The sequence below is a fragment of the Oncorhynchus nerka genome, linkage group LG27 (assembly GCF_034236695.1).
Source record: "Oncorhynchus nerka isolate Pitt River linkage group LG27, Oner_Uvic_2.0, whole genome shotgun sequence".
In the NCBI taxonomy this organism is placed as follows: Eukaryota; Metazoa; Chordata; class Actinopteri; order Salmoniformes; family Salmonidae; genus Oncorhynchus; species Oncorhynchus nerka.
The window spans coordinates 94,700,065-94,722,564 of record NC_088422.1 but is presented as its reverse complement, the minus strand read 5'-3'; the positions used below and the strand labels follow the sequence as shown (position 1 = coordinate 94,722,564).

Sequence of the window (22,500 nt, the reverse complement as noted above, 5' to 3'; positions counted from 1 at the left end):
CAGCTCTGACTGTAACTTACTGTGACACCCAGAGCTTTCAATGAAGGTCGTGTCTCCAAGTGATTCATCTGAAACCACATCCATTAGTGAGCCTCATGGACTATCCTGTAAAGTCGTACTGCACCGGCATTCATACAGTATCTTGTCTGTGTCCAGCTCGTTAACCCAAACGAAAGATAAACAGTCAGGGAACATCGGGAATTCCCCAAAACGATGACTAGAGGACTATGTTTGGCGGCGAGGAAATAATACCCATTTTCAGTGCGGCCCTCCAGACCTTGTTGAAGGCCAAATGCTGCCCGCGGGGCAAAATGAGTTTGACACCCCTGCTTTAGAGGTTGTTTCTGGACAGGCCCTTACTTTCATTTAGAGTCTAACTGAAAACCATGTGAGAGGGACTGTGAGATGTCTGCCCCCTCCCCTTAACTGACCAGAGTAGGACGTGTTAGGGAAGAGGGCTTGTCCAGGAATATGTAGGGTCTCAGCCTGTCCCCCTGCTCAACCCTCCTGGCCCTCAGCCTGTCCCCCTGCCCAACCCCCCTGTCCCTCAGCCTGTCCCCCTGCCGAACCCCCTGGCCCTCAGCCTGTCCCCCTGCCAACCCCCTGGCCCTCAGCCTGTCCCCCTGCCCAACCCCCTGTCCCTCAGCCTGTCCCCCTGCCGAACCCCCTGGCCCTCAGCCTGTCCCCCTGCCGAACCCCCTGGCCCTCAGCCTGTCCCCCTGCCCAACCCCCTGGCCCTCAGCCTGTCCCCCTGCCCAACCCCCCGGGCCCTCAGCCTGTTCAATGACATGATTGGCTGTAACACAGTATGACATATTGGTCCTGCCCCATTCATACAACTAGAGACGTATCGTTCTCGTCATTGTATTCATTCTGTTGTAGATGGAGTGTTCCTCAGGCTACATAGAGGAGTTGAGCCTCTCTGTTTGCTCTGCCCTCTCCTCAGTACACTTTGATGTTAAAGTAGAGAAAACAGAAGAAACTGTCTGCTTTCTGTCCTCATTTTCTAAAGACTACTGTCATACATAGGACTAATAACCCTCCTCCTGCCCACCAGTTTCAACGGGAACACTGTTCCTTCCTTGCCCTCGCTTGTTCACACCAAGTCTTGTGTTTTCTCTTCAGTGATTGGTTGAAGTGAAGAGTCTAGCAGTGTTATTTTTGTGTCCCTTTTTGTTAGAAATCCACTTCTGAGGAAAGAAGGAAGGAGGGTTCAGCAGATATGACGTTGAATGTGCTCTAGTCCACCCATTTCTACATAAATCCATACTGACCCACACCGTACAGAGGCTACACACAGAGAGAGCACTGAGTGTGCCTTGTTGCCATAACTCATTCAATCTTCTGCTTGAATGCATTTTCCAATCAACAAAAACATCACAAGCACAACTGAGTGGCGGCCAGCAGGCCCTGTTGTAGTCTGTGTTGTCTGGCTGATGATACAGTCTTCTGATGGTAGAGATATCCCAGACTCCAACCTAAATGTGGCCCTGTTGTAGTCTGTGTTGTCTGGCTGATGATACAGTCTTCTGATGGTAGAGATATCCCAGACTCCAACCTAAATGTGGCCCTGTTGTAGTCTGTGTTGTCTGGCTGATGATACAGTCTTCTGATGGTAGAGATATCCCAGACTCCAACCTAAATGTGGCCTTGTTGTAGTCTGTGTTGTCTGGCTGATGATACAGTCTTCTGATGGTAGAGATATCCCAGACTCCAACCTAAATGTGGCCTTGTTGTAGTCTGTGTTGTCTGGCTGATGATACAGTCTTCTGATGGTAGAGATATCCCAGACTCCAACCTAAATGTGGCCCTGTTGTAGTCTGTGTTGTCTGGCTGATGATACAGTCTTCTGATGGTAGAGATATCCCAGACTCCAACCTAAATGTGGCCTTGTTGTAGTCTGTGTTGTCTGGCTGATGATACAGTCTTCTGATGGTAGAGATATCCCAGACTCCAACCTAAATGTGGCCCTGTTGTAGTCTGTGTTGTCTGGCTGATGATACAGTCTTCTGATGGTAGAGATATCCCAGACTCCAACCTAAATGTGGCCCTGTTGTAGTCTGTGTTGTCTGGCTGATGATACAGTCTTCTGATGGTAGAGATATCCCAGACTCCAACCTAAATGTGGCCCTGTTGTAGTCTGTGTTGTCTGGCTGATGATACAGTCTTCTGATGGTAGAGATATCCCAGACTCCAACCTAAATGTGGCCTTGTTGTAGTTTGTGTTGTCTGGCTGATGATACAGTCTTCTGATGGTAGAGATATCCCAGACTCCAACCTAAATGTGGTCCTGTTGTAGTCTGTGTTGTCTGGCTGATGATACAGTCTTCTGATGGTAGAGATATCCCAGACTCCAACCTAAATGTGGCCCTGTTGTAGTCTGTGTTGTCTGGCTGATGATACAGTCTTCTGATGGTAGAGATACTCCAACCTAAATGTGGCCCTGCTAGATGGAAGTTGCCCTGTAATGATAGTTGTCTCCAAAAACACAGGTCCGGGCCGTACCACTAGACTGCCAGGCAGGGGTGCCGGGAGGGTGTAGGATATTTTAGATTTTCGATCCTTTCGGAAATTCGAGGAACTTTAATTGAATGAAACATCTCTTGAATGCCCAGTCATAAATAATGGAGAGGCTGGGTTTGTCAAGGTTGTTGTCGGTGGCTGAATTCTATCCTCCCCTGTCGTCCCTGGTTCCCTCGCTCCCCCCCTTCTCCCCCTCTTCTCTGTCAGCGCAGTGGAAGAGTCTAATAACTGGAGGGGAATCTAATCCTTGGCACAGGATGAGAGACATGGGTCTCCCTCCCTCCCCCAGTCTCTTTTTCTCTCTCACTCTCAAGTCTCTCCCACTTTTTTTTATTTTTGGTGCTGGCTATGGTTGGCAGGGTCTCTCTCTCTCACTCACTCCCTCTCTCTCTCTCTCTTTCTCTCTCTCTCTCTCTCTCTCTCACTCACTCACTCCCTCTCTCTCTCTCTCTCTCTCTCTCACTCACTCACTCACTCACTCTCACTCCCTCTCTCTCAATCTCTGTTGCTCCCTCTCTCTCTCTCTCTCTCTCACTCACTCTCAATCTCTGTTGCTTGCTCTCTCTCTCTCAATCTTTCTCTCTCTCTCTCTCTCTCTCTCTCTCTCCCTCTCTCAATTTCTCTCTCTCTCTCTCTCTTTCTCTCTCTCTCTCCCTCTCACTCAATCTCGGTTGCTTGCTCCATCTCTCTCAATCTCTGTTGCTTGCTCTCTCTCTCTCAATCTTTCTCTCTCTCTCTCTCTCTCTCTCTCCCTCTCTCAATTTCTCTCTCTTTCTCTCTCTCTCTCCCTCTCTCTCAATCTCTGTTGCTTGCTCCCTCTCTCTCAATCTCTGTTGCTTGCTCTCTCTCTCAATCTTTCTCTCTCGCTCCCTCCCCCCTCTCTCTCTTTCTGTCGTTCTCTCTGTCTCTCAATCTTTCTCTCTCTCCCTCTCTCTCTCTCTCTCTCTCTCTCTCACTCCCTCTCTTTTTTTCCCTCCGTGCTGGTGGAGTTTGGCAGGAGTTTCCTACACAGTCAGAGCTAGCTGCAAAACTGGGAGTTAATTTATCCACTATGGATAGAAAGAAAGAAAGAAAGAAAGAAAGAAAGAAAGAGAGAGAGAGAAAGACAGAGAGACGGAGAGAACGACAGAAAGAGAGAGAGAGAGAGAAAGAAAGAAAGAAAGAAAGAGAGAGAGAGAGAAAGAAAGGAGAAGAAATGTCCATGTTGGTACTGAGGTGGTTAGAGACTGAGGTTCAGGAGCCTGTGGGGAGCCGGCAGGAAACGATTTGTCTGACCTCTGAACTTGGAGTGGTACTTCTTTAGTCTCACGTCTTCGTGCACGAGCCTCATAAGAGGAGTTTTACCCGCCACTTGATCCGACCAGGAAAAACTCCTACTTATTAATCATCTGTTTTAACATGTTCATCAGCACTTATTGTCCATTCATTCATGTAGCAGGTATATCAGCACAGTGGACAGTTTATCTGATAATATCCTTTAGTAAATGACTAGTTTCAAAATGGTTGTACCTCAAACTGGTGGACTAAATGTTTGGCAGTGTTCAGTAAACAGCAGAAATAGGACGACTTCCAATGGTGTTGAAGTACATCACAAGGACATCAAACAGACATACATCAAAATCAACTAGATGTCGACCACCATGACATCTCTCTAGTTCTCATACCTTGGAGGGTGAAACGGAGAGACATGGAGAGAAGGGTGAGGGTGTTTGGGGTGTGTCTGTCAGATTGGCACTAAGAGAGGGTGATTTTGAAAATGCAATAACAAAAGCTACTTATCTAATTGGTAAACAGAGCTGTTAAAGGGTGGTTGGGTTAAATGGTTGCAGAACACTGTAATTGCTGCCAGATTCTCTCTGTCTCTCTCTCTCCGTCTCTCTCTCTCTCTGTCTCTCACTTTCTCTGTCTCCCTCTCTCTGTCCCTCCCTCTCTCTCTCTTTCTCTGTCTCCCCCCTCTCTCTCTGTCTCGCTCTCACCCCTCTCTCACTCTGTCTCTTTGTCTCTCTCTGTCTCTCTCTCTCGCCCCTCTGTCTCTCTGTCTCTCTCTCTAGCCACTAAGGACATGATAACAAGGCATCAGCTACAGCTGTTATTCTATATATAATTGAAATCAATATACATTCTATAATGTCTAAGTTTGTTATATGATTTGATATGATATGACATAAGAATAATACTATATCAGATTCAGATTATACCATAATTATTGGTCCTGTCCCCATTCATGGAACTTTGACTGAAACTGATCAGAGAGAACTATAGAAAATCTAACTGAAACTGATCAGAGAGAACTATAGAAAATCTAACTGAAACTGATCAACTGAAACTGATCAGAGAGAACTATAGAAAATCTAACTGAAACTGATCAGAGAGAACTATAGAAAATCTAACTGAAACTGATCAGAGAGAACTATAGAAAATCTAACTGAAACTGATCAACTGAAACTGATCAGAGAGAACTATAGAAAATCTAACTGAAACTGATCAGAGAGAACTAGAAAATCTAACTGAAACTGATCAGAGAGAACTATAGAAAATCTAACTGAAAAGTTCAGTTTAACGCACAAGGCTCAGGTTAGCCAAAACAATGATGAATAATAAATACTCTGACATCCTGAAGGAAACATGTGCGCGCACACACACGCGCGCGCGCACGCACACACACACACACAGACACGCACACACACACACACACACACACACACATCGCTTTTTGTTCTTCAAGCCATAACTAAACAAATTGATAACCTTTAGTTTGTACCCTCCCCTTTCTAAATTCCACAGAAAGTTTACATTCCTCTCTTCCCCCTCTCTCCCCCCTCTCTCTCCCCTCTCCCCCTCTCTCTTCCCTCTCTCTTCCCCCTCTTCCCCCTCTCTCCCCCTCTCTCTCCCCTCTCCCCCTCTCTCCCCCTATCCCCCCTCTCTCCCCCTCTCTCCCCCTATCTTCCCCCTCTCTTCCCCTCCCCCTCTCTCCCCCTATCTTCCCCCCCCTCTCTCCCCCTCTCCCCCTCTCTTCCCCCTCTCCCCCTCCTCTCTTCCCCTCTCCCCCTCTCTCCCCCCCTATCTTCCCCTCTCTTGCCCCTCTCTTCCCCCTCTCTTCCCACTCTCTTCCCACTCTCTCCCCCTCTCTTCCCCCTCTCACCAAGCTCTTAGTGATGAGAGATGATCTGGTAAAGGGAAGCACATGAGGTGTAATATATCTCTACATTGGATTAGGTCAGAAATGTTACACAGCACATAGCAAATGACATCAATCTACATGGGAGATATACCTGCACAGCACCTGTACAAACCACTGACCTCAATGCACATGATGAACAGCTATATCCTGAAAGAAAGCCAGTGTGAAATGAATGGTAGTGAGAATGGCTGTACTGTGAACACGTTGTGTAGTTAAGAGTCAATATAACCCACTTGTGTGTCATGCATTTGATGCCAATGAAGGATTTGTTTCAGTTCATGCAGGGGAATGGAGAAATACCTGACATTTAGACATTTCTAATCAGATGTGTATTTTCCCATAGTGCTCCTTCCCCATTCTCCTGTATGAGTTGATCTGTGTTATTACAGGGAAGAGTACAGGCTGTGTAACGTCTGTCTGATCCCGCTCCCTGCTAGCAGCCTGTTCTGTTCCCTCTTATTGTGGAGCTGTAAAAAGTGCAGACCGCAGGAGCTGCCAGGCTGGAATTCACTAATGACACACGTGGGCCTCAGATGAGAAGTGCAATTTGAAAAAACGGTGTGTGTGTTTGCACATGTTAAAGTTTGCACACAGAGTAAGTCCACCTACGGAAAAGTCAAATGTCCACAGTGAAAACGTATAGCGCCACACACTGCATCTCTCCGCGTCACCTTAAAGCAGCCTGTTAATAGGAAAGAGGGCGGCCATTAGGGCCCCAGAGATGGGGGCTAGCATGAGTATGAATGGAATGGGGCCACAGGCGCATGGGCTTTAAATCCTCTGTGTCAATAGAGTCTCTGGAGCAAAATAATGGCATCACTCTGTGTGGGAGTTAATGTGAGCTGATAGCATGAGGGCTGGGGGGTCAGGGGTTCGCGGGCTCGCGCTAGGTTGTCAGGGAGCTGAATGCTGCATGATCCCTCCCCCTCTGCCCTCTCTCTCTCTCTCTCTCTCTCTGTCTCTCTCTCTCTGTCTCTGCTCTCTCTCTCTCTGTCTCTCTCTCTCTGTCTCTCTCTGTCTCTCTCTGTCTCTCTCTCTGCCCTCTCTCTCCCTCTCTCTCTCCCTCTCTCTCTCTCTCTCTCTCTCTGCCCTCTCTCTCTCTCTCTCTCTCTCTCTCTATTTCCCTCTCTCTCCCTCTCTCTCTCTCTCTCCCTCTCTCTCTCTCTCTCTCTGCCCTCTCTCTCTCTCTCTCTCTCTGCCCTCTCTCTCTCTCTCTCTCTCTGTCTCTCTCTCTCTCTCTTAATTAAATTAAATTCAGTTTGCTTTATTGGCATGATGTAACAATGTACATATTGCTGAAGCTTACTTTGGATAACCATTTATTGAACAATAACAATAAGCATACAGTAGAGTACATGTGCAGGTTGATTGGTTTGTCAGACACTGTCCCTCATCTTATGGCAGGCAGCAATGTAGTGCACTGCCAACCCACAGCTCTCTGCATCCTCCCCCAACAGGATACACAGATAGATTCTCTCTCTCTCTCTCCCTTTCTCTCTCTCTGTCTCTCGCTCTCTCTCCCTTTCTCTCTCTCTCCCTTCCTCTCCCCCCTTTCCCTCTCTCTCTCCCTTTCTCTCTCTCTCCCTTTCTCCCTCTCTCTCTCCCTTTCTCTCTCTCTTTCTCTCTCCCTTTCTTTCTCTCTCTCTGTCTCTCTCGCTCGCTTTTTCTTTCTCCCCCTCTCTCTTAGCTCGTGGGGATAGGGGCTATGAGATGGAGGAATGGGGGGGGGGCTCTCCCACGCGGGCTCACCCGTCTGGAATGCGGAGGGGAGGGGTGTAGAGGGGGAGGGGGAGGAAGGTGCAGTGGGGTATTGCTGGTCAAGATGACAGTTTTTCCAGGATTTTTAGAACTTACTACTAATGGCTCATGGGAAATGAGGAACGAGGAACTTACTAGAAGCTGAGGAGTTTTTTTTTTTTAAGTAGGATTGTTTTGTGTTGAAAATGTTACAGTTTCCATTTCCTCTCCTAGGTCTATCAGTCTGGTCTCTCTCCTCGGTCTATCAGTCTGGTCTCCCTCCCAAGTCTATCAGTCTGGTCCCTCTCCTCGGTCTATCAGTCTGGTCCCTCTCCTAGGTCTATCAGTCTGGTCTCTCTCCTAGGTCTATCAGTCTGGTCTCTCTCCTCGGTCTATCAGTCTGGTCCCTCTCCTAGGTCTATCAGTCTGGTCCCTCTCCTAGGTCAATCAGTCTGGTCTCTCTCCTCGGCCTAACAGTCTGGTCCCTCTCCTCGGTCTATCAGTCTGGTCTCTGTCCTCGGTCTATCAGTCTGGTCCCTCTCCTCGGTCTATCAGTCTGGTCTCTCTCCTCGGCCTAACAGTCTGGTCTCTCTCCTAGGTCTATCAGTCTGGTCTCTTTCCTCGGTCTATCAGTCTGGTCTCTCTCCCAAGTCTATCAGTCTGGTCCCTCTCCTCGGTCTATCAGTCTGGTCTCTCTCCTAAGTCTATGTAGTAAATCTAGCTTTAGTTAGTTCAGATATTCAGGGTAACTTTCACTCTCTTCCTCCCCCACAAATTAATATAATTAATATCAGCTTTATTGGCATGAAAAGTGAATGGGGTTACAACAATAACAATGTCTCTCTCTCTCCTTCTCAGCCCCCGGTACCTCCGTGGGCTCCTCGTCCTCCTGTGGGCGGCGTTCCCACTGGTGCAGCGTAGCCTACTGGGAACAGCAGACGCGGGTCGGCCGCCTCTACCCGGCCCACGAGCCCTCGCTCAGCATCTTCTACGACCTACCTCAGGGCACGGGCCTCTGCCTGGGCCAACTCAACGCCGTTGCCAACGCTAGCAACGGTCACCGCTGCGACGGTCACCATGGCAACCGTAGTCACCGCGGCGGTAGTGGCAGCAGCACGGGCAGCTGTGTCCAGCGAACGCGCAGCAAAATCGGCTACGGGATTGTCCTGAGCCAAGAACCTGACGGAGTGTGGATCTACAACCGTAGCCAGCACCCAGTGTTTGTCCACTCGCCCACCCTGGACCTGCCCAGCTCAGTGAGGGGACTGACGGTGAGGAGGGTGATGCCTGGCTACTCACTCAAAGTGTTTGACTATGACAAGTCCAGTTGGATCCTGCAGCAGGGCATGGAGCCCCCTGTGGGGCTGGAGGGCCCCTATGACCCCCACAGTGTGAGGATCAGCTTCGCCAAGGGCTGGGGCCCCTGCTACTCCAGACAGTTCGTCACCTCCTGCCCCTGCTGGGTGGAGGTGTTGCTCAATACCCACAGATAACACACAGACTAGGAAGACAGACAGAGGGATGGATGGATGGACAGGTATACACACAGATAACACACAGACTAGGAAGACAGACAGAGGGATGGATGGATGGACAGGTATACACACAGATAACACACAGACTAGGAAGACAGACAGAGGGATGGATGGACAGGTATACACACAGATAACACACAGACTAGGAAGACAGACAGAGGGATGGATGGACAGGTATACACACAGATAACACACAGACTAGGAAGACAGACAGAGGGATGGATGGACAGGTATACACACAGATAACACACAGACTAGGAAGACAGACAGAGGGATGGATGGACAGGTATACACACAGATAACACACAGACTAGGAAGACAGACAGAGGGATGGATGGATGGACAGGTATACACACAGATAACACACAGACTAGGAAGACAGACAGAGGGATGGATGGACAGGTATACACACAGATAACACACAGACTAGGAAGACAGACAGAGGGATGGATGGATGGACAGGTATACACACGGATGGACAGACGGGGAAACACAAATACAGTACACGTATATACTTACATAGGTGCTCACAGGTATATGTGTACACACACACATACACACACACATCACATAGACACACACACACACATAGACACACACACACATAGACACACACACAGACACACACACACAGACAGCTATCTCAACCAACTATCCCAAATATAATCTACCTAGATTTAATATAAAGTTTTATATATTATATGAAATATATTATACTTGTAAATACCAAGTCATTTTTACAATGCAATTATTTATGTATAGTGTAATGTGTATATGGACGAAATAAAACAAAAAAGAACAGAATGATGCACTTTGGATTCTATATATGCTGAAAGAGATATATCCTGCAGACAACATGAAACACCCGGTTTTAGTTCTCATATTTTATCAATCACCTGAAAAAGTTATGCCATTCACACATTGACAATAAAGTACTCGTATTCTAAGATGTTGGGCTTTCTTCAAACTTTGATTTAGTCTTTTTACTGATATTCTCTGGTGGTGTTTTGTGTATTGAGTTGAGATATGTGACGTGACAGGGCACTAGAGTTGTCGAGGTCAAAGAACATTCTAATCAGTATTTTTTTTTTTTTTTTACCTTTATTGAACTAGGCAAGTCAGTTAAGAACAAATTCTTATTTTCAATGATGGCCTAGGATCAGTGGGTTAACTGCCTGTTCAGGGGCAGAACGACAGATTTGTACCTTGTCAGCTCAGGGGTTTGAACTTGCAACCTTCCGGTTACTAGTCCAACGCTCTAACCACTAGGCTACCCTGCCGCCCCTCCACTCTAACCACTAGGCTACCCTGCCGCCCCTCCACTCTAACCACTAGGCTACCCTGCCGCCCCTCCACTCTAACCACTAGGCTACCCTGCCGCCCCTCCACTCTAACCACTAGGTTACCCTGCCGCCCCTCCACTCTAACCACTAGGCTACCCTGCCGCCCCTCCACTCTAACCACTAGGCTACCCTGCCGCCCCTCCACTCTAACCACTAGGCTACCCTGCCGCCCCTCCACTCTAACCACTAGGCTACCCTGCCGCCCCTCCACTCTAACCACTAGGCTACCCTGCCGCCCCTGTTTATCCCCCAGTTGTGGGATGAAAACACCAGAGGTGTAGTGGATGATAAACACAATGCATTTACCCTTTATGCTCAACAGTACGTTGAAAAGCTTCAGTCATAGTCTTCCAATTAAATAGCTATGTTACTTCATTACCACCATCAGGATCAACCAAATGAGGTTCATTCACATCTGATTGGCTGTACCAAATATCCAGAAGGCCCCTGAAGAAGGAGGGCACATCCACTGATCAGCTGCCAGCCTGGAGGTGATGAAGGAAGTTTCCTTTGATAATTCCCAGTGATATTATTTGTGGGTCTAGAATTAAAGTACAACATAAAACCGAAAGCATCTGTGCTGACCAAACGAAGACGGTCCATGCAGCTACGTCTACATCAGACGTAATGACCCAGATAATACTTCTGGTAATGGGCTACGTCAGACGTAATGACCCAGAGAATACTTCTGGTAATGGGCTACGTCAGACGTAATGACCCAAAGAATACTTCTGGTAATGGACTACATCAGATGTAATGACCCAGAGAATACTTCTGGTAATGGTCTACGTCAGACGTAATGACCCAGAGAATACTTCTGGTAATGGGCTACGTCAGACGTAATGACCCAAAGAATACTTCTGGTAATGGGCTACGTCAGATGTAATGACCCAGAGAATACTTCTGGTAATGGGCTACGTCAGACGTAATGACCCAGAGAATACTTCTGGTAATGGGCTACGTCAGACATAATGACCCAGAGAATACTTCTGGTAATGGGCTACATCAGACGTAATGACCCAGAGAATACTTCTGGTAATGGGCTACATCAGATGTGATGACCCGGAGAATACTTCTGGTAATGGTCTACATCAGACGTAATGACCCAGAGAATACTTCTGGTAATGGGCTACGTCAGACATAATGACCCAGAGAATACTTCTGGTAATGGGCTACATCAGACGTAATGACCCAGAGAATACTTCTGGTAATGGGCTACGTCAGACGTAATGACCCAGAGAATACTTCTGGTAATGGGCTACATCAGACGTAATGACCCAGAGAATACTTCTGGTAATGGTCTACGTCAGATATAATGACCCAGAGAATACTTCTGGTAATGGTCTACATCAGACGTATTGACCCAGAGAATACTTCTGGTAATGGTCTACATCAGACGTAATGACCCAGAGAATACTTCTGGTAATGGTCTACGTCAGACGTAATGACCCAGAGAATACTTCTGGTAATGGGCTACGTCAGACGTAATGACCCAGAGAATACTTCTGGTAATGGGCTACGTCAGACGTAATGACCCAGAGAATACTTCTGGTAATGGGTTACATTAGACGTAATGACCCAGAGAATTATTCTGGTAATGGGCTACGTCAGACGTAATGACCCAAAGAATACTTCTGGTAATGGGCTACGTCAGATGTAATGACCCAGAGAATACTTCTGGTAATGGGCTACGTCAGACGTAATGACCCAGAGAATACTTCTGGTAATGGGCTACGTCAGACATAATGACCCAGAGAATACTTCTGGTAATGGGCTACGTCAGACGTAATGACCCAGAGAATACTTCTGGTAATGGGCTACATCAGATGTGATGACCCGGAGAATACTTCTGGTAATGGTCTACATCAGACGTAATGACCCAGAGAATACTTCTGGTAATGGGCTACGTCAGACATAATGACCCAGAGAACACTTCTGGTAATGGGCTACATCAGACGTAATGACCCAGAGAATACTTCTGGTAATGGGCTACGTCAGACGTAATGACCCAGAGAATACTTCTGGTAATGGGCTACATCAGACGTAATGACCCAGAGAATACTTCTGGTAATGGTCTACGTCAGATATAATGACCCAGAGAATACTTCTGGTAATGGTCTACATCAGACGTATTGACCCAGAGAATACTTCTGGTAATGGTCTACATCAGACGTAATGACCCAGAGAATACTTCTGGTAATGGTCTACATCAGACGTAATGACCCAGAGAATACTTCTGGTAATGGGCTACGTCAGACGTAATGACCCAGAGAATACTTCTGGTAATGGGTTACATCAGACGTAATGACCCAGAGAATTCTTCTGGTAATGGTCTACATCAGACGTAATGACCCAGAGAATACTTCTGGTAATGGTCTACGTCAGACGTAATGACCCAGAGAATACTTCTGGTAATGGGCTACATCAGACGTAATGACCCAGAGAATACTTCTGGTAATGGTCTACGTCAGACGTAATGACCCAGAGAATACTTCTGGTAATGGGCTACATCAGACGTAATGACCCAGAGAATACTTCTGGTAATGGGCTACGTCAGACGTAATGACCCAGATAATACTTCTGGTAATGGGCTACATCAGACGTAATGACCCAGAGAATACTTCTGGTAATGGTCTACGTCAGATATAATGACCCAGAGAATACTTCTGGTAATGGTCTACATCAGACGTATTGACCCAGAGAATACTTCTGGTAATGGTCTACATCAGACGTAATGACCCAGAGAATACTTCTGGTAATGGTCTACATCAGACGTAATGACCCAGAGAATACTTCTGGTAATGGGCTACGTCAGATGTAATAACCCAGAGAATACTTCTGGTAATGGGCTACATCAGACGTAATGACCCAGAGAATACTTCTGGTAATGGGCTACGTCAGACGTAATGACCCAGAGAATACCCCTGGTAATGGGCTACGTCAGACGTAATGACCCAGAGAATACTTCTGGTAATGGGCTACATCAGACGTAATGACCCAGAGAATACTTCTGGTAATGGGCTACGTCAGACGTAATGACCCAGAGAATACTTCTGGTAATGGTCTACGTCAGACGTAATGACCCAGATAATACTTCTGGTAATGGTCTACATCAGACGTAATGACCCAGAGAATACTTCTGGTAATGGACTACATCAGATGTAATGACCCAGAGAATACTTCTGGTAATGGTCTACGTCAGATATAATGACCCAGAGAATACTTCTGGTAATGGACTACATCAGACGTAATGACTTGGAGAATACTTCTGGTAATGGGCTACGTCAGACGTAATGACCCAGAGAATACTTCTGGTAATGGGCTACGTCAGACGTAATGACCCAGAGAATACTTCTGGTAATGGGTTACATCAGACGTAATGACCCAGAGAATTCTTCTGGTAATGGGCTACGTCAGACGTAATGACTTGGAGAATACTTCTGGTAATGGGCTACGTCAGACGTAATGACCCAGAGAATACCCCTGGTAATGGGCTACGTCAGACGTAATGACCCAGAGAATACTTCTGGTAATGGGCTACATCAGACGTAATGACCCAGAGAATACTTCTGGTAATGGGCTACGTCAGACGTAATGACCCAGAGAATACTTCTGGTAATGGTCTACGTCAGACGTAATGACCCAGAGAATACTTCTGGTAATGGGCTACGTCAGACGTAATGACCCAGAGAATACTTCTGGTAATGGGCTACATCTGGGGGAAAAGATATATGTTACTGTCTTTGAAGAACATGTGTCTTGGGTACATCATAGAGATATCTCTCAAGTCTGTAGAAAGTACAAACACCCCAAAAAGCATTGCTCCTCATAAACGGATTCTGCTCCAATGTGCGGAAATCAGACCCCCCCCAACTCTATCCATGGGACGAGAGCCCAATACCAATGGAAACAGACAGAGCGGGTGGTGGTGAGAAGCTGAAAACACATAGCTGGATGATTACACAACAAACCACAGTGGGTACATGGGCCCAGACCGGCTCCAGTAGGAGAAAGTTCTGTGTTTATAACACAATGGCATCCTGTTTGAGTCTTTCAACAACACAAGTATTTGTGGAAGCTCTCATATTTGGGTAAGAGAACGAGAGAGAATGACTGGCTGGAAAAGCGAATGTAAGCAGTACGAATCGTGTCTTGAGACGTCTGTGCTTTTCTTCACTCTGACAGGGGCGGACATTTTGTTTTTTTGTCTCTGACGAAGATCTGAGCCGCTGCGTTTTGAAAGATGTAATTAGCTTTAAACTTGAAAAGTAAACGAGCTGATTATACTGCGTTTTTGGTACAGAACGAAGCAGAGACACATCGCTCAACCATTGAAAGTGCTTTTTATATGTTGTTTTGAATTTGCAGTATTAAACCTACAAAAAGGCTATTCATGGGCGTTTGTGAAGTGGTTTTCACACTATTGCAAAGTATCACATAATAATAGTTTCTAGTTGAATGACTGGGATTCAAGGAACAGTAGCCCACATGGTTAAATAAACAGACATTGCATGATCACATGAATGGTGCCGTACCATATGATACATTCAATCAAGAAGAACCTTATGCAAACGTTTGTAGCTATACGTGTTCTGGGACATGATGGGTCTGTTAACATTTTCACAGCACGCCATTTTCCAACCTTGTGATCAAGACCCAGGGCATTCTTGCTGCCTCAAAAATTCCAAGGAGTATTCACGTCTGTCTCCATCTCCTGCCTAGTTGCTCCGAGCCAAGTGTGTGGTCTGTGGTGGCGGCATAGAACAGCCAATGGTGAAGGAAGTTGGCAGTGGCCCGGGGGAATAGGGGGCTCCACCATCCAAAATCCACCATCTTGTCTTCCATCTCATTTGGGCTGTATTTGTCAGAAGAAAACTGACTGATTCAGTGAAGGACTCTGAACTCCGTTGCCAAACGTTTTGCTTCGATGTGCCCTAATGAAACAACTCTGGTCTCCCGTCTGAAAACACTGCTCCTGACTTATCACCTCTCATTGTTTTCCTTTGTCCGGATTCAAAGACACGAGGAGCACGTTACATAAACCCCCAGCTCCTTTCAGAGGAGGAGACCCTTGGCTTGGGAAGAGGCTTGTGAGGGATGTGTTGTGCTGCTGACCCCACGTTGAACTGAGAATGAAGTGGGCTAATTCAAGGGTAGTGAAGTGGGAGTCCGTGATCTGTGTAAATAGAACACACATCCGAATCTTGTCACAGGTAGCAGGTAAACACGTCTGCATTCAGATGTAGGATCTTAATCTGATCACCCTGTTGCGGGAGAACTTTCCTACAGTGCAGGAAAAGTAAAACATCTAGTGTATTTGAGGTTATGAAAAGACTTCTGAAGTTTGTCATTTCCACTTAGAAATTTCAGACTTAATTTTCCCTTACGAGAAATGTATCAACCCCGACAAAAATGTCCATTAATTATAATCCACATAATAATTCACGTTTCATGTTGCTGCAGGATTATTTTCCTGCTGTAGCAAACTGGCTCAAATTAAGATCCTACATCTGTAGTTGAAGTTTAGTCATGAAAACATTATTGATGATCAATAGATCTAATAGTGGATAATCACCTTTTAGGAGTAAGGATATAGTATTATATTATATCTACAATGTACAGTGTGGCTGGTCTGGAACCTGTGACGAGCATTATGTTGAGGTGATAATTGAAACAATTTAGTGATAACAATACCTCAATAAGTGTTTTTATTATCATAATTGGCTTCAAAGCGATAATTGACTTTAGAATGCAGGTAACCCTCTTTATCGAGTGAAAGTGGAGAAGTTTAAACACAGGTTCACATCAAGATGTACCAGTCGTACAGCGTTTCCTTCTGTACATTTTGGCTTGCTGTAAAAGATGATTGATTTATGCTCTGGTAAATACACAAATGATGTGGGAGGGAGGTCACCACCGTGGGAACTGAAACTGACTTTTCCCACCAAACTTGATTCTAACAGACAACACATATTTTAAATGGCAACGATAAATATCCCAATAAACAAACAAGTATGTTTTTTACATCAATACTTTCTGTCATTGAAACTGGTCACAACGTTCAGGGACGTTGAGTCTGAATAGGAGGTGTTGATGTGAATCGGGATATTTATCTTTGCCATTTAAAATATGTGTTGTCTGTAAAGCTCGTCGCCATTGGACTCTGGAGCAGTGGAAACGCGTTCTCTGGAGTGATGAATCACGCTACACCATCTGGCAGTGCGACGGACCAATCTGGGTTTGGCGAATGCCAGGAGAACGCTACCTGTCCGAATGCATAGTGCCAACTGTAAAGTTCGGTGGAGGAGGAATACTGGTCTGGTGCTGTTTTTCATGGTTCAGGACCCTTCGTTCCAGTGAAGGGAAATATTAACGCTTCAGTATGACAATGCCCCTGTGCACAACGTGAGGTCCATACTGAAATGGTTAGTTGAGATGGATGTGGAAGAACTTGACTGGTCTGCACAGAGGCTCAGCACACTGCTGCTGAGAGAGAGGCCTGCGTTTCCCCCCATGTCTCTCTGTCTCCATTTAATTACACTGAGGCTGACAGACATGGTGCTTAAAGACACAAAACAAAAAGACAGGGTCAAAAATAAACAGCACTGCAGTCATTCATTGAGGGCGCGTCACAGACACAGTCCCTACAGTTTACTATACATCGCTGACTTGTATTCATATCACAGGAGATTGGTGACACCTTCATTGGAGAGAACGGGCTCGTTCTATTGACTGGAGCGGAGTCAGTGGAATGATAACAAATCCATCAAACACATTCCGTTTGCTCCGTTCCGGACGTTATTATGAGCCGTCCTCCCGTCAGCAGCCTCCTGTGATTCAGATACTTCAACTCTGACAAACTTGACACATGATTCAGTATGATTCAGTATGATTCAGTATGATTCAGTATGATTCAGATACTTCAACTCTGACAAGCTTGAAGCATGATTCAGTATGATTCAGTATGATTCAGTACTAAAACCTCATTGAACACCTTTGGGATGAATTGGAATGCCGAATGCGAGCCAGGCCTAATCGCCCAACATCAGTGCACCGACCTCACTAATGGTCTTGTGGCTGAATGGAAGCAAGTCCCCGCAGAAATGTTCCAACATCTAGTGGAAAGCCTTCCCAAAAGAGTGGAGGCTGTTATAGCAGCAATGTTCCAACATCTAGTGGAAAGCCTTCCCAAAAGAGTGGAGGCTGTTATAGCAGCAATGTTCCAACATCTAGTGGAAAGCCTTCTCAGAAGAGTGGAGGCTGTTATAGCTGCAATGTTCCAACATCTAGTGGAAAGCCTTCTCAGAAGAGTGGATGCTGTTATAGCGGCAATGTTCCAACATCTAGTGGAAAGCCTTCTCAGAAGAGTGGAGGCTGTTATAGCTGCAATGTTCCAACATCTAGGGGAAAGCCTTCTCAGAAGAGTGGAGGCTGTTATAGCAGCAATGTTCCAACATCTAGTGGAAAGCCTTCTCAGAAGAGTGGAGGCTGTTATAGCAGCAATGTTCCAACATGTAGTGGGAAAGCCTTCTCAGAAGAGTGGAGGCTGTTATAGCGGCAATGTTCCAACATGTAGTGGAAAGCCTTCTCAGAAGAGTGGAGGATGTTATAGCAGCAATGTTCCAACATCTAGTGGAAAGCCTTCTCAGAAGAGTGGAGGCTGTTATAGCAGCAATGTTCCAACATCTAGTGGAAAGCCTTCTCAGAAGAGTGGAGGCTGTTATAGCAGCAATGTTCCAACATGTAGTGGAAAGCCTTCTCAGAAGAGTGGAGGCTGTTATAGCTGCAATGTTCCAACATCTAGTGGAAAGCCTTCTCAGAAGAGTGGAGGCTGTTATAGCAGCAATGTTCCAACATCTAGTGGAAAGCCTTCTCAGAAGAGTGGAGGCTGTTATAGCAGCAATGTTCCAACATGTAGTGGAAAGCCTTCTCAGAAGAGTGGAGGCTGTTATAGCGGCAATGTTCCAACATGTAGTGGAAAGCCTTCTCAGAAGAGTGGAGGCTGTTATAGCTGCAAAGGGAGGGGACCAACTCCATATTAATGGCCATGATTTTGGAATGAGATGTTGGACGAGCAGGTGTCCACATACTTCTGGTCATGTACTGAGCCCCCTCTTTAGTCTCAACAGCTTTTCACTGACCCCTAATCAATGTCTCAATGTCCCCTGCAGAAATTTGACAGACCCAATAGCTTTTTCACTGACCCCTAATCAGTGTCTCAATGTCCCCTGCAGAAATACTACAAACCCAATAGCTTTTTTTTACTGATTCCACATCTGTGTCTAAATGTCCTCAGTCTCTTAAAGAGGGGAAATATGAGACTGTGTAAAGGCACTGCTGATGTACCAGTTGCCTGTGCATTAAAAGCCCAGGGTTTGACACTGTTCTATTCGGATCTAATGGACCTGCAGAGAAAACCATCACTGAATAGGTACATGAGGTTACTGTTTGATTACGGGTTGTTTGGCGATGCAACAATGCATGTTCAGATCACAGGAGGTTGGTGGCACCTTAATTGGGGAGGACGGGCTTGTGGTAATGGTATCAGTGGAATGGTATCAACTACATCAAACACGTGGTTTCCATGGTTTCCAAGTGTTTGATGCCATTCCATTCGCTCCGTTCCAGACATTATTATGAGCTGTCCTCCCCTCAGCAGCCTCCACTGGTTCAGATACAGACACATCCTGGCCAGCCTCACTACATTAAGGATAGCCTGCTCGGCATCTTATAGCCTACAGGACGGATGCGTCAAGCTTGTCAGAGTTGAAGTATCTGAATCATACTGAATCATACTGAATCATACTGAATCATACTGAATCATACTGAATCATGCTTCAAGCTTGTCAGAGTTTAAGTATCTGAATCATACTGAATCATACTGAATCATACTGAATCATGCTTCAAGCTTGTCAGAGTTGAAGTATCTGAATCATACTGAATCATACTGAATCATACTGAATCATACTGAATCATACTGAATCATGCTTCAAGCTTGTCAGAGTTTAAGTATCTGAATCATACTGAATCATACTGAATCATGCTTCAAGCTTGTCAGAGTTGAAATATCTGAATCATACTGAATCATACTGAATCATACTGAATCATGTGTCAAGTTTGTCAGAGTTGAAGTATCTGAATCACAGGAGGCTGCTGACGGGAGGACGGCTCATAATAACGTCCGGAACGGAGAAAACGGAATGTGTTTGATGGATTTGTTATCATTCCACTGACTCCGCTCCAGTCAATAGAACGAGCCCGTTCTCTCCAATGAAGGTGTCACCAATCTCCTGTGATATGAATACAAGTCAACGATGTATAGTAAACTGTAGGGACTGTGTCTGTGACGCGCCCGCAATGAATGACTGCAGTGCTGTTTATTTTTGACCCTGTCTTTTTGTTTTGTGTCTTTAAGCACCATGTCTGTCAGCCTCAGTGTAATTAAATGGAGACAGAGAGACATGGGGGGAAACGCAGGCCTCTCTCTCAGCAGCAGTCAGCCTCAGCCTGTACTGCCTGGAGGTGCTCTCCTCTTGAACCTCGGCCAAGACTTCTCTCTCGGCAGCAGTCAGCCTCAGCCTGTACTGCCTGGAGGTGCTCTCCTCTTGAACCTCGGCCAAGACTTCTCTCTCGGCAGCAGTCAGCCTCAGCCTGTACTGCCTGGAGGTGCTCTCCTCTTGAACCTCGGCCAAGACTTCTCTCTCGGCAGCAGTCAGCCTCAGCCTGTACTGCCTGGAGGTGCTCTCCTCTTGAACCTCGGCCAAGACTTCTCTCTCGGCAGCAGTCAGCCTCAGCCTGTACTGCCTGGAGGTGCTCTCCTCTTGAACCTCGGCCAAGACTTCTCTCTCGGCAGCAGTCAGCCTGTACTGCCTGGAGGTGCTCTCCTCTTGAACCTCGGCCAAGACTTCTCTCTCGGCAGCAGTCAGCCTCAGCCTGTACTGCCTGGAGGTGCTCTCCTCTTGAACCTCGGCCAAGACTTCTCTCTCGGCAGCAGTCAGCCTCAGCCTGTACTGCCTGGAGGTGCTCTCATCTTGAACCTCGGCCAAGACTCTTTTGTCTCCTTTTAACACTTTGCATTGCAGCGTTTCTCGTCCAATTAACCCCTGCTACGGACGAGGAGGTTTCATTGAGACAGAATGACACACATTGATAGAATGACACACAATGACATAGAATGACACACATTGAGTTATAATGACACACATTGAGATAGAATGACACACATTGTGATAGAATGATACACACATTGAGATAGAATGACACACAATTAGATAGAATGACACACAATGAGATAAAATGACACACAATGACACACATTGAGACAGAAATACATTGTGATAGAACAACACACATTGTGATAGAATGACACACATTGAAATAGAATGACACACATTGAGATAGAATGACACACATTGAGAAACTTTCTGTCTGTCTGTCTGTCTGTCTGTCTGTCTGTCTGTCTGTCTGTCTGTCTGTCTGTCTGTCTGTCTGTCTGTCTGTCTGTCTGTCTGTCTGTCTGTCTGTCTGTCTGTCTGTCTGTCTGTCTGTCTGTCTGTCTGTCAGTCAGTCAGTCAGTCAGTCAGTCAGTCAGTTTATCTATCCATCCACAGTGTCTTAGTTCACTAAAGGCCCTGTAGAGGCTGGGACAAATCCAAAATGAGGACATGAAAGTAGATGTGTCACCGCTACTCTGGTCCTAGTCACACCCTTTTAGTTAATGGGCTGCTGTGTAATGACACAATGTGTCATTTGCAGAGCATACAATGTTGAAACATGATGTCACCATATTTCTTTCATGTGCTTTCCCTGTGCTTAAACTGTAGGTTTATTACACTATCACATATTTAGTTCATCTAAAGTCCTTCACAACATGGACTTCAGTGTAGATCTTGTTGGAGTATTCTGAGAAGAACTAATTCCCCATCCATTACAGTCATTCATTTGAACTATCCAATAGCTCTGTCTCTCTCAACGGGATGCTTTGTGCTGATAAAACACCACATTACAAAACTCACATTTATCCAAGATGTAGGTGCAAACACAACATGACCAATGTACTGCAGCTTTTTATTTTCTTCAAGCTCCTTAATGGTTTCCATATTGCCAGTCTAAATGGATACAGGAAATGCTGTCACACCACTTTGCTTTCCAAACTTCCAGAATGAGGTTTTGGCTCTGGGTGATGTCTGTGTGGTGGATTCCAGCTCTGTGGATTCCATCTCCTCCCAAAGAGTTTGGTCTCTCCCTAATCTGACCCTGCTCACATCTCCTCCCTGAGAGTTTGGTCTCTCCCTAATCTGACCCTGCTCACATCTCCTCCCTGAGAGTTTGGTCTCTCCCTAATCTGACCCTGCTCACATCTCCTCCCTGAGAGTTTGGTCTCTCCCTAATCTGACCCTGCTCACATCTCCTCCAAGAGAGTTTGGTCTCTCCCTAATCTGACCCTGCTCACATCTCCTCCCTGAGAGTTTGGTCTCTCCCTAATCTGACCCTGCTCACATCTCCTCCCAGAGAGTTTGGTCTCTCCCTAATCTGACCCTGCTCACATCTCCTCCCTGAGAGTTTGGTCTCTCCCTAATCTGACCCTGCTCACATCTCCTCCCAGAGAGTTTGGTCTCTCCCTAATCTGACCCTGCTCACATCTCCTCCCTGAGAGTTTGGTCTCTCCCTAATCTGACCCTGCTCACATCTCCTCCCTGAGAGTTTGGTCTCTCCCTATTCTGACCCTGCTCACATCTCCTCCCTGAGTGTTTGGTCTCTCTCTAGTGCTGATTTTGGGGCGGCAGGTAGCCTAGTGGTCAGAGCTTTGGACTAGCAACCGAAAGGTTGCAAGATTGAATCCCTGAGCTGACAAGGTAAAAATCTGTTGTTCTGCCCCTGAACAAGACAGTTAACCCACTGTTCCTAGGCCGTCATTGAAAATAGGAATTTGTTCTGATCTGACTTGCCTAGTTAAATAAAGGTAAAATAAAATATGTCAGGACTCCATTCTCCCGCTGCTGCCAGCTCTAGTCATCTCACATCTAGACTACACTCTGTGTGAGCGGAACTATTTTCACTGTTCATTCCATCTTCAGCCATATGTTACGACGCACCACACACATCTGTCACAAGATATACAAAACCCTGTCCACCTTATGTTCTGGGTTCCAATGTGAAGTCCTGTGTTAGTAACACAATG

At 46.2% G+C, this 22,500-nt stretch overlaps 1 protein-coding gene across 1 annotated transcript in view; it reads left to right on the top strand.

Moving 5' to 3' along the window:
* LOC115117187 (mothers against decapentaplegic homolog 6-like) overlaps positions 1-9,925 on the top strand; it is a 28,938-nt gene extending 19,013 nt beyond the window's left edge. The window contains exon 4 of the mRNA XM_065012373.1: positions 8,300-9,925. Within this exon, the coding sequence (XP_064868445.1) occupies positions 8,300-8,934 (635 nt within the window). The 3' untranslated portion in view covers positions 8,935-9,925. The remainder of the gene's footprint in view (positions 1-8,299) is intronic.
* Positions 9,926-22,500: the final 12,575 nt, after the last annotated feature.